Source organism: Dendrobates tinctorius, unplaced genomic scaffold (genome assembly GCF_039654945.1).
Source record: "Dendrobates tinctorius isolate UK_male_01 unplaced genomic scaffold, ASM3965494v1 ptg000056l, whole genome shotgun sequence".
Classification (NCBI taxonomy): domain Eukaryota; kingdom Metazoa; phylum Chordata; class Amphibia; order Anura; family Dendrobatidae; genus Dendrobates; species Dendrobates tinctorius.
In genome coordinates, this window is record NW_027361724.1 from 17,429,451 (window position 1) to 17,446,339 (window position 16,889).

The window sequence follows — 16,889 nt, forward strand, 5'->3', positions numbered from 1 at the left end:
TTACTTGATCCCTGCAGCTGCAGATCCGCTGCTTCCCCTGGTGTCCTGATGTCCCAGCTATAGGATGTGACCACTGCAGCCATTCATTGGGCTAGGCCAAATCGGACCATTTACATCAGCACGACCGCTGAGTCCAGTGACTGACTGCAGTGGTCACATTCTGTAGTAGCCACTGCAGCCTGGCATGAAAGACTAGGAATAGTGGCAAAGAGCTGCATTGGCAGGAGTTGTGTAAAAATGATTTTTTATTTTTTTTTTATTTTTTTGGGGGGGGTGTAAAAATAATGTTAAAAGCTGAAAAACCTCTCTTGTAAAACGTTATACATTTTGAGAAGCTTTTTTTTTTTTTCTTACCTACATTGAGGCACTGTAATAACACCAAGACATTTGTGCCACTTGTGTGTTTAGCGCACACTGGTACAAGGTTTCCGGCAAATCAAACAACTAGTTGTGAAAAAAAGTGGTTCAAAATGGTTTGCAAACAGATATGAATTTAAAAGATAAATTGGAAAACCCCGATTCCCTAATTACAGAGGTTTCCAGGATGCCGGCATTCAAGTTCCAGCCAAGGAAGTTTGCGCTGCCCTGATCTAGCTGCCATGGGAGTACCAAAGTGGACTGGAGTGGCTCAAGTCTTTTTGCTTATGTCTATTTGGAAGCTTTAGGCGTAAACTCAAATATGTTAATTCAATAAGTGCTGCCGAGGATTTTACTATATCAACATTTTTAGTGGAATGAAAAATGTACTACAGCTTCAAAAAAAAACAAAAAAAAAAAAACCCAACAAAAACAGGATGAAGAGACTTCATTCAGAAAGTCAGCCTTACCGAAATCAGCTCCTTTTGGAAGGACTTTCTTTCCTTGCCCTCATTGTTGTTGCACTCCTCCTTTAGCTTTTCCAATACCGATGCCACCCTTTCAGTCTCATGCTCCAATTCCACACGGCAAAAGTAGGAAAGGGGTAGATTTCCATAACCGAGGGCATCAGCAAAGGATCTCCAACTACCAATGTTCTCCATTAGCAAAGTCCGAACTGAGGCATAGATATAGGTTAAAAACTTACAAGGTCGCAGAATCTGCTCTAAAAGGGTGCCTGTGGTCAACTCTGATCCAGAGAAAAGGTATGGTTTTACTTTTCCAACAACGAGTACATTCTTAGCATGAATCAGACCCATCTTATTCTGGTAATACCCAATGTACCACTCTTTATTCCACAGTTGTCCCTTTAGTCGGATCTTCTCTTCACTCAGAAGAGCCACCACATCGCCCTTCTTGTACTCCAGCAGGTAGGGATTTTTACTTTGACGCATAACAGTCTTTATTAGTTTGCCATATTTTAGGTTTGTTATCTGTCGTTCCTGGAATGTCGGATACTTACATGTAACAGCCAGTGGAGACAAAACTATTTTTCCAATTTCTTTTTTCTTAAGAAATCTTCTTGGCCCTGTGGATTTAAGTCCAGTTTTTGGTGGAGGCCTTGGGGTTTGTACACAGTATTGTGATAAGATGTTACCTACTTCATCTCTAACCTGCACCCTGAGAGTGAAATCGGAAAGCTGTGCAGGGTCATGGCAATTAATTGGAAAGATTAAGCGACTGACTTTACCCAGTTTCAGTTGAAATCCTCTTACAATCTTGCCTTGGTCACCAGCTTCCACTCTATAGTTTGTCATGTTGGAGTAAAGGCAAAGTTTGAGATCCTGAGGTTTGGAAAGAATAAATTGTTGTTTCCCCCAAAGCTGTAAGGTTACTGGTGCTACCCCATGGATTTGCTGGCTTACTTCATTGACAAGAAGTGTTTTAGGGGCACAATCATGACCAAATATAGCAAGTACAACTTTAAATGAAGGATGAATATGCTTGGGGCCATATAGTCCAACAGTGACCTTTTTGTGAACATATTGCCACACCGTAGATGGAGGTACCATCATCTGGGCTTGAACGACCATCACAACATACATAACTGGTTCTAAATTTTCCAAATTAACTTGAACAGTGTCCCCATAGGTATAGGAATGAGGCAACAAGTTGTAAGGACCTTCTTTCGCATCGCTTCGCAAGCACTTTATGGCGACGCCGCTTGGAGCAGGTATATTAAATCGCAGCTCTACAGAGACTTTAACCTCTAACGTCAGAGAGGTCTGCACCTCCATATTGCTAAGTTTGATTTCCAGTACAGGGCTTACCGTGGTGCACCTATCATTGTTGAGTTCCAGTGGGGGATCAAGCAAGGCTTTGATAGAGATTTGCTGCGTCTCACCAGAAGCTACATGCCCTTCGGGGACATGAATACTAATGTTTGTATCCGGCAGCTGCACGGCACCCCCAGAGCTGTCCAGCCTGCAGACAATGCTAGTTTCCACAGGCTGAGTCTGACCCCAGCCAGGATTCTGGCCCAACAAGTCCAGATCATGGCAGGACCGGGCCAGCTTGCGGTGATTGAGCCATGCAGTTCTGAAATCTTCCCTGCTCTGGAACTGCTCAGGAGCTGGGGACTTGAGACCAGCAAAAAAGCTACCCGTGGCTGGATTATCAGACTTTGCCTGGAGAATGGACAGCTCGGAGAGGCTGTAGGAACGCTTGCTCCGGAAGAATGGGTTATCCCTCTTTACAGGAGCTAGCTCTTCCATTAGATTGAATTGATTGGCACGTGGTAAAAACTCAGAAAACACATCATTACTTGTTTCTGTGGAGCTAGCAGATGAGGGTGCTAATGGATCAAATATCAGCAAATCCACTGAATTTCCAGAATCTGGAGCCACCTTCTGTGGGGCATTCACTGGACCATTCAGAAAAGGGTTAGAAACAGGCCGTAAGAAGGGGTTGTTGTTATTTGTTTTAACAGAGTTCTGATTAAGGATATCAGTCCAATCACCTAAGAGATCCATTTCTTTAACACCTTCATCAACACTTTCCATCAGTCCATCTATCATACCACTGTCGCTAAGACAGGAGTCCCGATAGTTGACAGGTTGTACGTAGGCAGATGGTATGTAGCCCATTTCTGTTGTATTGTGCGCATACCACCATTCACCTCCAGAAGTGTCCAGCACATACAAGTGTTCTCCTTTAGAAAATTTCAGGGTGGTAAAGTTACTGGGACAATAATCCTTAATAGCCACCACCTCCTTTACATTCTCCAGGGATGTAGGACTGTCCATACGCAAAGAACTAGGTGACAACACTGAAAAAGAAAGAAAAATAGATTAAACAAAGAATTAACAACTTTAAATAAACTCCAACTTTAGTTCAGTATTCAAAACATTTGTCTTTGGAGATAGTTAACAAAAAGGTATTATTGGCGTCTACTGCACATAAACATATTCCAAAAAAGAGAAACAGATTCGGCACCTCTGCACCACCGTGGACTCTTAAACAAATCTAAAGAGAACCTTCACACACTATCAACGCCACATACCCCAAGGAACAGGTGCTCAGTCCTGAAGAAATAACAAAATCCAATAGCACAATGAAAGAAAAAAGGATGGCACTCACCATTACCAAAAGTAGAAGTCTTTATTTCATGGTTAAAAATGCATAGGCTAGGGAGCAATGCAGAGAGTGCGGACAATGGCCGTTTCGCGCTCCTGCACTTCAACAGGTCCTTAGGACTTGTTGAAGCGCAGGAGCACGAAACGGCCGTTGTCCACACTCTCTGCATTGCTCCCTAGCCCATGCATTTTTATCCATGAAATACAGACTTCTACTTTTGGTAATGGTGAGTGCCATCCTTTTTTCTTTCATTGTGCTACATATAAATATAGGTTTCGCGATTAAAAAAAAACAAACAAACACGCATACTCACCTTTCGGACCAGCGTGCCTTCGCTGCACTGTGTACCTTTTTCCTCACTGATCTCCTGGCATGAACATATGGTGAGGGGCATCCAGTGCTTCCTCTCTTGTCATCTCAATCATAATATTTCCCTAATAGGTTGTTGGATAGTAGAAACGAGCAAAACATTTTTTTACAATACCCTTGTCCAGAATACCCACCTGTTCTTGGAGGCAGCCAGACCAGGGTAGTGTAAACCTTCTCGGTCAGCACCTCGTGGGATTACTTAGTGATAGTGACGTTAGGATGTTGCATGATGCTAGTGACCAGGCCTCATGTGATGTCATGGTGGCCAAGTAATCACAAGAGGTGCCCATGATTCTGCCATTTGAGTGCTGCCAGAGGAACTTCACACGACTCTGGACGGGCTGCAATGGAGTACCAAAGTGGACATGGGACAAGGGTGGGGAGAGTTTTTCCTCTTGTCTAAGGGTAATTTAAGAAACCCAAGCTAAGAATATAAAAGTATTACCTGGACAATAGGTATTTTTAATTGACATTTTATTTTAGAACAGTTTTGCTTGTATATAATTTTATTTTGTTGCTTTTTGTTCTTCCTCTACTGAAGTTTAACACTGGAATAAGTGGACTGAATTGGCTGTAATCAATAGTAAATTTGCACCCCGAGAGGAAGGTAAATGCAAGATTAAATGAGCGGAAACAGATTACCCTCCTGCAGAGATCTGGAGCTGGTGTGTGTACATGGCATTGTGAATTAACAAGGTTGTGGGTTCTGAGCTAGATTGCTGGAAAATTGTCCTTATGAGTTACTGGAAGGCAAGTAGATGCAATATTAATATATGCAAATAAACAATTATCGGTGAGCATTAAAAGCAGAACAATATCTTAACACAAATAAAAAAATAAAATAAAAAAGTAAAACCCTCAAAAACAGGGTGGGTCAGATCGTGCACTTTACACAAAGTGAATCCTGTTTACAGTAATCTCTGTAGTGTTGATCATACATACAATGCCGAGAACCTGGCAATTACAATTTGGTGATTACTAGAAAAATACGACAACATGATAACATTCACCTCTCACACACGTGGGAAAATATGCACGTGCGGTAGGCAGAATATTCTTTATTAAACTAGAAATTAACTAGTCAAAAGGTCAAATAGAAAATGCTGAAGAATGGGCCACTGGCTATTTCACACAGCACGCAATGTTTCAGGTTGCCACATAAATATAGAGTCCATGCAATACTGCTGCAAACTGCTCTATGTTAGATATACACAGCCGAGCTATTCCTAATCTATAACCTAATGACTATTTAATTATTAACATTTATTGGCAGGAAAGCACATTTAAGAGAATATTTATTATTTTATTTAACGGCTCGCTCTTGAACCGTGACAACTTGATGGATGAACGATCTTTAGGAGGATTCACCAGGGTCTTCTCCACCATTATCTTCATAGTATCAAGCCATTGGGTTGCTGGTCTAAAGGGGGTTTTACACATAGCGATATCGCTAAAGCGTCACCGATTTTGTGACGCAGCAGCGATATTGCTAGCAATATCGCTATGTGTGATACTTATCTCCGACCAGCTCCCCCGCTGGCTATCGCTGATCATGCGAGATCGTCCACTTCTCGTCGGCCGCTTCCTGCTGGCGCCGAAGGGTGACACGTGGACGCGGGCAGGAGAATGTCTTCATCGCCGTGTCTGAAAGGTAAGTAACGACCGCTACTGCATCGCTGGTGAGATCTGCCTGTTTGGCAGCTCACTAGCGATCATTTAGCGATGCACCAGTGATCCTGACCGGGTCGTATCGTGGTCGGGATCACTGGTGCATCGCTAAATGTAACGGGGGGGCTTTACGCTTCGTTTGTTTCTTCTTTTCGTCAGACCATGATATCATCTAGTGATTGCAATCTTTGTATGAGGACTCCAAAGTAGGCAAGTCATACCTTGGTGATCCTTGCTTTGAGTGACATGTCTGGCTTGATATGTTCAAAAATTGATTTGTTTGTTCTTCTTGGCATATGTGGTATCGATGGCTTCCGTCTCCAGCACCACATATAGAAGGCATCTATTCTTTTTCTGTCTTGTTTCTTTATTGTCCAGGCTTCGCATTCGTTGGCTACCACAGAAAAGATCAAACTATGTACGAGTTGGGTCTTCGTCACCAGTGAAAGAGAATATATCCCTTCTTAAAATCGTGATTAAAAGGGATTTTCCAATTATCCTTCGGACAGGTCATCAATATCAGATTGGTGGAAGTCTGAAACCTGCACCACCTTTTAAAGAGAATAGGAGTAGATCTGCAGTACTCGTCACGTACAGAGCTTTACGTTCCCAGCCCGTGTACTGCGGATATGATAACAGCTGAGTAATGGGGACAGGGAGTAGAAAGGAAGCGCACACAGCAGTGGACAAATCCAAAGTCAGAGGAGGAAAAAATAAAAAATAAATATAAAATATGAAAGCCAACAATATTGTAAGAGTGTTAAAAAAAAAATAAAAAAAAAAAATAAATAGTAGTAATACCACTATTTTCTTTCAACATTCTTAAAATATATTGGTGGCGGTCATGTTTTCTATTTAATTTTTTTTTTTTCTTGTCTGTAATTCTATTATGTTTTATGCTTATTCTATTATTTGTAACTTATGTGTTCCATCTGTAGAACACAATAATCTTTTAGCGACGTTTGATAAAGACTCGGAAGGGGTCAAAACATCACTCTATACTTGATATCACATTGCCAATTACTATCTTTTGTTGTGGTGTACAACTTTATATTGAACCTACACAACTAAATAACTTCATATTTGAAAACATCTGAGTGAGGCCAATTCAACCTCAACTCGAATGATGGGGATAGGCAGGTGTCAGACTACCACATATGTGATATTGATGACCAATCCTGGGAATGGGGAAAGGTATCAAAATGATATGTCCGACAACCCCTGAAGAAGCATCAATTAAAGCATCACCTCAACAAATAATAACCCACAACATGTTGGAAGAGATAGTTGTTGGAATATTCCAGACAGCACAAAACTATAGTAAATATATTTTCTCGCTCACCTTTGACATCACTAAGGCTCTGATCAGGGGCACTGCTGCTAATATCAATCAGCGTTCCCTCAGACTTGCAACGAGGCAGACCATTGGCGTTAGCAGACCGAATCTTTTGTGCAGCCATCTTTGCTGAATCTCTCCTCTTCCCTCAACGGAACATGTCTTCCTGTTGGTTCACTTTTACAATATGCAATGTAGAGATTGGAGGCAGCTGAAAAGAACAGGAATATTGGTTAACAAGCCTATTTCACCACCTAGCAATATGCAGCAATGAGAAAAAGAGCCATTTCACAGGATTACAAACACACGGCTGTACAGCGCCACAACAGTCCACAGGTTATGTGTGGTATTGCAGCTCTGCTTTAGGCTGGGTCTACAAGGCAACAATAGCAGTCACAAACAATCACTCTACATTGCAGCACTTGCAAGCACCAGGTTCAGATGAATATTGGAACATTTAGTCTGGGAGGGAATTATTTTGATAATGGATTATTTGATACCAAATTAAAGCAATTTTAGTATAGGAAGTGGCTCGAGCCCAAAGCATCACTTCAAGGCAGTAACGGAGTTTATCTCCAGCGTGAGGAAGCTCTAGATCAGCAATAAACACTTACCGTAATTGCTAGATTTACAGTATATTACTGCCTGAAGTCTGTGGCTCTGAAAGCTACACAAACCTATGGCAGGAAGACAAGGCAATATTCATTTATCTTTATGAGGTAGTGAGAAAGTGCAATATTTATACAACCCGCAGACATTGAAAGTAAATAACTAGACTGATAAAAAGAGAAGATAAGCGTTCCACTAGTGAATAAATTACACAGTGGCATTGTAAAGAACAGCAACAAAAACGCGTCCAGTGTACGGGAGAATGGAAAATCCACAATACATTGTACCAAGTGTCCAGCGGTAACGGGGACTGGAGGAGAACCCATGACATGCACCCTGGTCCCCATTTGGAGAGCCCACAATTTTAACCTTTATCAGCAAGTTTTAGGATATGACCAATGCATTGAATTTCTAGGCGTTTGGATCAGGGTGTGGGAGAAACGTCTGAGTGCACCCCATAGTTCTCAACACAGTTTTATGGCCATCACAATGTTCTTAAAAAAAATAAATACAATACTCACCTCTCCTCCTCATTCACTGTGGCTCTGGTCCCCGCAGCTTGTCTTCTGAAGCGTTGAACACCTCAGGACGTCATGTAGTGATTTCATTGAGCAAAGACGTCAGATGCCGAAGAAAGATGGGGTGGGGGGTGGGGAGCGTCAGCTGATGCTTCCTCCCACATCATTGCTTTCAACCGTTGAAGGGGGAATTGGTGCCGGCGATGGTCCTATAGCAGCCGCGATGAAGCGCGGCGAGATCATGTCACCGGGTCTGGTGCGACCGCCACTAGCTACACTTTTAAATTTCCAGTAGAACAGCTTACTTCTTAACCAAACAAATGATTTATCAAGTGTTGGAAAAAAAAAAAAAAAATATTCCATCACCTAAATCTTCCCAGTTATCATTTAAAAAAGGAAGCTAAGGCCTCTTTCACACTTCAGTTTTTTGCATCAGTTCAAATCCGCCAAAAACGGTAGACAAGCGGACCCGTTCTCAACTGACAGCAATCCCTCACAATCCGCCAGTAATGGAAGTCAATGGGGAAAAAAAACGGATCCTCAAAAGAAAATTGAGGATCCGTTTTTTTCAAAACCTGGCGGATTGTGACCGATTGTAAAAAACTGAAGTGTGAAAGATGCATAAGGCATAACAATTAGGCTATGTGCACACATGAAGCATGTAGATGAACATGTCTTTTTTTGGTTACAAAAATGGGGGGACCCCACAGTTTTTTTTTTTTTAATCATAAAAAGCTGTCCAATAAGCTCCACAGGGTGCAATTTGATAATATGTCGGGAGGTTGTGCTATTATATGCATCGGTCTGTATCTATGCGTTCAGTATTTTTCACTGCTGTCTAAAATCGCACGCTCGTTTGATCAGGCATCACAATTATACTGCTGATCTTGTCAATCAGAAGTGCACCCTCTAAAGTAAATCTAGTACTGCCCCCCCCCCTTCAACATGTCAAAAGATCCCCCCCCCCCCCCCCCCCATTTAAAAAACCATCAGCAATAGTTTTTGCTGCATTTTTGGTGCAAAAACCTGAAGTTAAATCTTGCTTTTTTTTTTTTTGCATTAGACCTTAACATGCACAAGAGACAACATAAAACGTAGCAATAAACGCAGAAAAAAAAAAAAGAAGCAGCTAAAGCGCAACATGTGAACATTGCCTAAGTGTTTTAATTACCTGGTTGATCTATTACTTCTTAGGGCCCCGTCACACATAGCGACGCACCAGCGATCCCGACAACGATATGACCTTGTCAGGATCGCTGGTGTGTCGCTACATGATCACTGGTGAGCTGCCAAACAGGCAGCTTCACCAGCGATCAGCACCATCGACACGTGGGAACAAACGACACACGTCGCTTAGTTACTCGCTGTGTATGTTAGAAACCAGCGTGCTGGTGCAGCGAACTGGTAACCAAGGTACACATCGGATTTCTAAGCGCTGCCGGCGCTTGGAAACCCGATGTTTACCTTGGTTACCAGCTCCAGCTCGCTGATCTCCCGCCTGTCACACGCAGCGATGCATGCTGGCCAGCGGGAGACCAGCGATCAAAAAAAAAAATGTCCTGGCCATTCCAGGATGATCAGCGATACCCGGCAGGGGGGCCGGTCGCTGGTCAGTGTCACACACAGCGATCTCGCTGGTCAGTGTCACACACAGCGATCTCGCTGGTGAGATTGCTGTTGCGTCACAACTTCTGACTCAGCAGCGATCTCGCTAGCGAGATCGCTGTGTGTGACGGGGGCTTTAGACTTCATAGACTTTAGCTATAATTGTGATGTACACAGTGATTATCAGTTGATCAATTTAGAAGTAAAAACAATATTCGGTCATCTCAGAGGTGGTTTTTAGCAGGAATAAGCTTAGGTTTTCACGTCGCAAACTTCCTGAGATATCACAAGATCACAAGTGGCAAAAGACTGTCTATTAATTTCTTTAACACCCTGTAAGGTGATAATTAGATTCCTTTACACAAGGGGGCTAAGTGACAAAAGTACATTCGGACTTTTGCAACATTGTGTCTCAGGGAAAATGAGAAAGCAGGAAAATCTATTTCATTTTATCCATGAAAGAAATATTGTCATGGGTGAAACAAACACTGACCAAACCTACATCTAGAACGTGAATCTGCACTTAATCAGCAAAACAGAGTGGAGTTACCATATTTTTTCGAACTATAAGGTGCACCTTTTTCCCAAAAAAAATTAGGGGGAAAAATGGGGGTGCTTCCTATAGTCCGGATGTACTTACCAGGAGTGTGGTGGAAGCAGGAGTCGGGCGATTCTGCCGGCCCTTGGCTAGGAAGAGGAAGTGTTCGATGGTCCGAAGCTGCAGGTCGATGATCTAACGCTCATTCAAGGCTGGTGCAGCAGGTGGGAGGAGCTCCGCCGACATTTTGTGAAATCCCGAAATCCTCGCACATTCATTGCTGCAATGCGATGACCTGCTGTGGCAGCTTGATACAGTGCGTTGCGAAAGTATTCAGCTCCCTGGAACTTTTCAACCTTTTCCCACATATCATGCTTCAAACAAAGATACCAAACGTAAATTTTTAGTGAAGAATCAACAACAAGTGGAACACAAGTGTGAAGTTGAATGAAATTTATTGGTAATTTTAAATTTTTGTGGAAATTCAAAAACTGAAAAGTGGGGCGTGCAATATTCGGCCCCTTTACCTTCAGTGCAGCAAACTCACTCCAGAAGTTCATTATGGATCTCTGAATGATCCAATGTTGTCCTAAATGACTAATGATAACGATGACCTGTGTGTAATCAAGTCTCCGTATAAATGCACCTGCTCTGTGATAGTCTCAGGGTTCTGTTTGAAGCACAGAGAGCATCATGAAGACAAAAAGGAACACAACATGCAGGTCCGTGATACTGTTGTGGAGAAGTTTAAAGCCGGATTTGGATACAAAATGATTTCCAAAACTTTAAACATCCCAAAGAGCACTGTGCAAGCAATCATATTGAAATGGAAGGAGTATCATAACACTGCAAATCTACCAAGACCCGGCTGTCCCTCTAAACTTTCATCTCAAACAAGGAGAAGACTGATCAGAGATGCAGCCAAGAGGCCCATGATCACTCTGGATAACTGCAGAGATCTACACCTGAGGTGGGACAGTCTGTCCATAGGACAACAATCGGTCGTACACTGCACAAATCTGGCCTTTATGGAAGAGTGGCAAGAAGAAAGCCATTTCTCAAAGACATCCATAAAAAGTGTTGTTTAAAGTTTGCAACAAGCCACCTGGGAGACACACCAAACATGTGGAAGAAGGTGCTCTGGTCAGAAGAAACCAAAATCGAACTTTTTGGCAACAATGCCAAACGATATGTTTAGCGTAAAGGCAACACAGTTCATCACCCTGAACACACCATCCCCACTGTCAAACATGGTGGTGGCAGCATCATGGTTTGGGACTGCTTTTCTTCAGCAGGGACAGGGAAGATGGATGGAGCCAAATACAGGACCATTCTTGAAGAAAACCTGTTGAGTCTGCAAAAGACCCAAGACTGGGATGGAGATTTGTCTTCCAACAAGACAATGATCCCAAACAAAGCAAAATCTACAATGGAATGGTTCACAAATAAACCTATCCAGGTGTTAGAATGGCCAAGTCAAAGTCCAGACCTGAATCCAATCGAGAATCTGTGGAAAGAGCTGAAAACTACTGTTCACAAACGATCTCCATCAAACCTCACTGAGCTCAAGCTGTTTGCCAAGGAAGAATGGGCAAGAATTTCAGACTCTCGATGTACAAAACTGATAAAGACATACCCCAGGCGACTTGCAGCTGTAATAGCAGCAAAAGGTGGCGCAACAAAGTATTAAGTTAAAGGGGCCAAAAAGTATTGCACGCCCGCCCCACTTTTCAGTTTTTGAATTTCCACAAAAATTTTAAGTAACCAATAAATTTCATTCAACTTCACAATTGTGTCCCACTTGTTGATTCTTCACCAAAAATTTACATTTGGTATCTTTATGTTTGAAGCATGATATGTGGGAAAAGGTTGAAAAATTCCAGGGAATCGAATACTTTCGCAAAGCACTGTATCTTGGCAACGAGCAATGGATGTGCGGGGGCTTCAGGCTGTCACAAAATGTTGGCGGAGTACTTGCACCACCAAACATGCCGCACAAGCCAGGGATGGGAGTCAGATCATTGCCGGACCACCGAACACCTCCTGTAATCCAAGCCCCACAAGCGCTGCAGTTCCTTATCCCAATCCCCCTGGGCCAAATTTGGACTATAAGACGGACCCCCATTTGACGTAAAAAAAATTTTCCCTATTTTCTTTCTGAAAATTTGAGGTGCGTCTTATGGTCCAAAAAAAAAAAAAATATGGCACTTGTTAAAACAAAATAAAATGTGTAAAGATAAAATGTAGCTTCCCCATAAACCTTTTAGTAAAGCGGGGCTTACGGTAGATTTCTTTTAGCCATATGCTATGAAGGTACTCTTCACAATTCCCCCCAGTCCTGCACATGTTTAGCTTGCCAGGGTCATTTCACAGTGGGATAAGACACTATCAGACACTTGTGCCTGTAGCTCATCTCCAGTGAGAAACGCAGGTTGAAACCCAAGGTGTCTGACCCTTTTCGTTTTATCTACCATTGGTGAGAGAGAGAGGATATAACCCTACACACATTACATGCTCAAACAGGTTTGGTCAACGTTCATAACCACAATAGTCAAATAACGGACTGACTCACTCATTCAGTGGCAAAAAGGTTTGCAGTACCCTTGTCCAGCTACCCCATCGGTAGTCTTTGGCGACAGGACCAGAGCTCCTCAGCCTACTTACCACCATCCCCGTAGCCTTTTCTGATTAGTAGGACCAGCGCAACGTCATGATTGCAGTGTAACGCAAGCATGATGCCATGCTGGGCTTAGTGATCAGAAGAGGATACGGGGATGCCAGTAGGTAGGAGGTGGTATGCAGGGATCTGGTTCAGTAGCCAAGCACTACCGACATGACTACTGGACCAGGCTCCTGCTTTTGTTTCCTCAACTCAATTCAGCCAACAGCTATTTTTCCTGACTTCCCAAGCATTAATGTGTTTTTAATAGGGTGAGTTGAGTAAACACTTGCCAGACAGCTCTGGGGGTGGCGAATCTCCCAATAGGACAAATTTAACATCTGCTGTTGTGAGAGAGTTGCGAGGGCCCACATACACAATAAATGTTTAGCTGAACCCACAGATATGCATCTCAGGCCTAAAAGTAATGCTAAAAGCATGTGAAACTATGGCGTCAAGACGTTCTCCCAAATGGAAAGACTCATTCCCAACTTCCCATGAGTAGTTATGTACGGAAACACTGAATGATTATCGAGAAAGAGCATTATCGAGCAGTGGGCTTAAAAAGCATCATTCTTAACAGCACAATGTTCTATGTAATCAGGATAAGTGCTGCCGATGGTAATCTATGTACACAGACTGATCTAATCGCTTGGTTTTCAGAGAAACTGCAGTTTGTCTATTAAATAAGTACCAAACAACAAGTGATCGTTGGTCATTTAAAGGAACTAGCTGCAAAAAAAAAAAAAAAAAAAAAAGTGTTCAAACCAAGTACAGGCGCCAGATGAATCATGGCGGGCCCAAACATTTAAGTGCACCTTCCCACTTGCTTGCTTTCTCACTCTAACCCATGACTCCACCTTGAACGACAGACGAATCCACAACGTGTGCACCTACCCAAAATGTTTGGCCACGACATGGTGCACCGAGAGCCTGTACTCGGCATGAACAGTCATACTATGTTGACATAAATCCTTTGAGTGATGTAAATTCACACTTAACAGGGAACCCGACAGCTGATATACAGTATCCTGCCTGTGTATTGGGATTGAGCAGCATGTATCATACACTGGCTGTAGGATTTCAGCCATGTATAATGCTTGAATCTGAAATGCTGCAGCGTTTCAGAGAAAAACATAGTTCAATAGCCGTTGGGGAGCGAGCTGCATGAGATATTAGTCAGACTGTAGGGCCCCGGTGGCTTCTCCCCTTGTGCTGATATAAAGACTGCACTGATGCATGAACGGGCAGCATATATCAGCTGTTGGGTTCCCTTTAAGGTGCATCGATATTGCATGATTATTGGCAATGAGTGAGTATTCATAGGGGGAAAAAAAAAAAAAAAATCATTCTCAGTAGCACATCATCCTGTGTAAACAATGGCAGACTGCACATGGAACGATCCATTTCAGTTCATCACGATTCAGCAGTTTGCAGACAGAGCATTTTCTTCCGAGACTGAATAACCTTATTATCTAGTCCTAAATCCAGGTTGCTACTTTTCTCAAACTTCACAAATCAAATATAATCACTGTTATGTTGCCAGCAGGAAATCCACCCCATCTCTTATGATTGTGGTTCACATCTCATTCCAAATGTGTAGGGAATCATTGCCTTGATGTAATAATTAAAAACAGAAAAAGATATTTGATAAAAAGGCGTTTTTAGACACACAGTTAGGTCTAATTTTATATATATATACACATATATATATATATATATATATATATATATATATATATATATATATATATATATATATATATATATATATATACATACACACATATATATTTTGGACAGAGACAACATTTTTCTAATTTTGGTTCTAGACATTATCACAATGAATTTTAAACAAAACAATTCAGATGCAGTTGAAGTTCAGTCTTTCAGCTTTCATTTGAGGGTATCCACATTAAATTTGGATGAAGGGTTTAGTAGTTTCTGCTCCTTAACATGTGCCACCCTGTTTTTAAAGGGACCAAAAGTAATTGGACAATTGACTCCAAGGCTATTTCATGGACAGGTGTGGGCAATCCCTTCGTTATGTCATTCTCAATTAAGCAGATAAAAGGCCTGGAGTTGATTTGAGGTGTGGTGCTTGCATTTGGAAGGTTTTGCTGTGAAGGAAACAAGCGGTCAAAGGAGCTCTCCATGCAGGTGAGACAAGCCATCCTTAAGATGCAAAAATAGAAAAAAATCCATCCGAGAAAATGCTACAACATTAGGAGTGGCAAAATCTACAGTTTGGTACATCCTGAGAAAGAAAGAAAGCACTGGTGAACTCATCAATGCAAAAAGACCTGGGCACCCACGGAAGACAACAGTGGTGGATGATTGCAGAATAATCTCCATGGTGAAGAGAAACCCCTTCACAACAGCCAACCAAGTGAACAACACTCTCCAGGAGGTAGGCGTATCAATATCCAAATCTACCATAAAGAGAAGACTGCATGAAAGTAAATACAGAGGGTTCACTGCACGGTGCAAGCCACTCATAAGCATCAAGAATCAAAAGGCTAGACTGGACTCTGCTAAAAAAACATCTAAAAAAGCCAGCACAGTTCTGGAAGAACATTCTTTGGACAGATGAAACCAAGATCAACTTCTACCAGAATGATGGAAAGAGAAAAGTATGGCGAAGATGTGGTACAGCTCATGATCCAAAGCATACCACATCATCTGTAAAACACGGCGGAGGCAGTGTGATGGCTTGGGCATGCATGGCTGCCAGTGGCACTGGGTCACTTAATTGAGAATGACATAACTAAGGAATTGCCCACACCTGTCCATGAAATAGCCTTGGAGTCAATTGTCCAATTACTTTTGGTCCCTTTAAAAACAGGGTGGCACATGTTAAGGAGCTGAAACTCCTAAACCCTTCATCCAATTTTAATGTGGATACCCTCAAATGAAAGCTGAAAGTCTGAACTTCAACTGCATCTGAATTGTTTTGCTTAAAATTCATTGTGGTAATGTCTAGAACCAAAATTAGAAAAATGTTCTCTGTCCAAATATATATGGACCTAACTGTATGTATATATTTTTTTACGATTTATTACACACACGTAGGCCAGGGTCAGACTTGCGAGAAACTCATACGAGTCTTGCACGTCAATAACCGGCACTGCTGTTGGCACTCGGATCGGAGCGTTCAGCTGCATATATTTCTATGCAGCCGCACGCTCTGATCCGAGTGCTGGGTATTGATGTGCGAGACTCGTACAAGTTTCTCGCAAGTCTGACCCCGGCCGTAAACGTATTCATGCACAGAGATCCACAATGAACAATTGAATATTAAAATAAAATCTGATGAAAGCTTGTCCCATCGCACGTCTCTACCACTGCTAGGACACATCATTGTTACCCCATGCAGCTTTGTTGTAACAGAAATTATAGTGTGGCACCAGAGAGCGTAGACAATAAATGGAAACAGAAACAGCAGGAATCCAAAGGGGTCATTAAGGAATTCACAACAGTTTCTAGAAAACCACAGGACATGATTACACAGAAAAACAAATGACTGAAACGCCACAAATGTGCAAACAGTGAAACTGCAGGCAGCAATAAACACAAGTCTAGTGTGTGCACACAGTGAAACTGCAAAACAATGGCTGGAGCAGCAGGATGGATACCGCACACCTGCACAGACCTCCTGGGACTGAAGCATCTGATGCAAACACGGCAGAAATGCTAAATATGATGTTTCATAAGGCTCTCCTTGCAAACAAATTGTATGGAGACCGGACGATCAGTCGTTTGCTGATCGGCTACTCACAAGATGATCAGTGGTCACTCAATTTCCTGTTTAGACAGGCTGGCTGCAAAGCATGACTGTTAGGCCACATTCACACGGTCAGTATTTGGTCAGTACGTGTAAGCCAAAACCAGGAGCCGGTGATCAATACAGAAGTGGTGACGTGTTTCTATTATACTTTTCCTTCAATTGTCCCACTCCTGGTTTTGACTTACAAATACTGAGGGTGAATGTAGCCTTAATACAGTATAATCATTCGGTGCTCATAGAACATCATGTTCTCCGCAGCACATGTACCATTTATAGAGAACAATGTGATGTCAAGAGAAATGATTTTT

At 42.2% G+C, this 16,889-nt stretch overlaps 1 protein-coding gene across 1 annotated transcript in view; it reads right to left on the reverse strand.

Moving 5' to 3' along the window:
- Nucleotides 1-16,889, reverse strand: part of SH3BP4 (SH3 domain binding protein 4) — a 40,188-nt gene that overhangs the window by 3,323 nt on the left and 19,976 nt on the right. The window contains exons 2-3 of the mRNA XM_073577573.1: nucleotides 6,872-7,076; nucleotides 828-3,184 (exon numbers count right to left, since the gene is read on the reverse strand). Coding sequence (XP_073433674.1) covers nucleotides 828-3,184; nucleotides 6,872-6,989 — 2,475 coding nt within the window. The 5' untranslated portion in view covers nucleotides 6,990-7,076. The remainder of the gene's footprint in view (nucleotides 1-827; nucleotides 3,185-6,871; nucleotides 7,077-16,889) is intronic.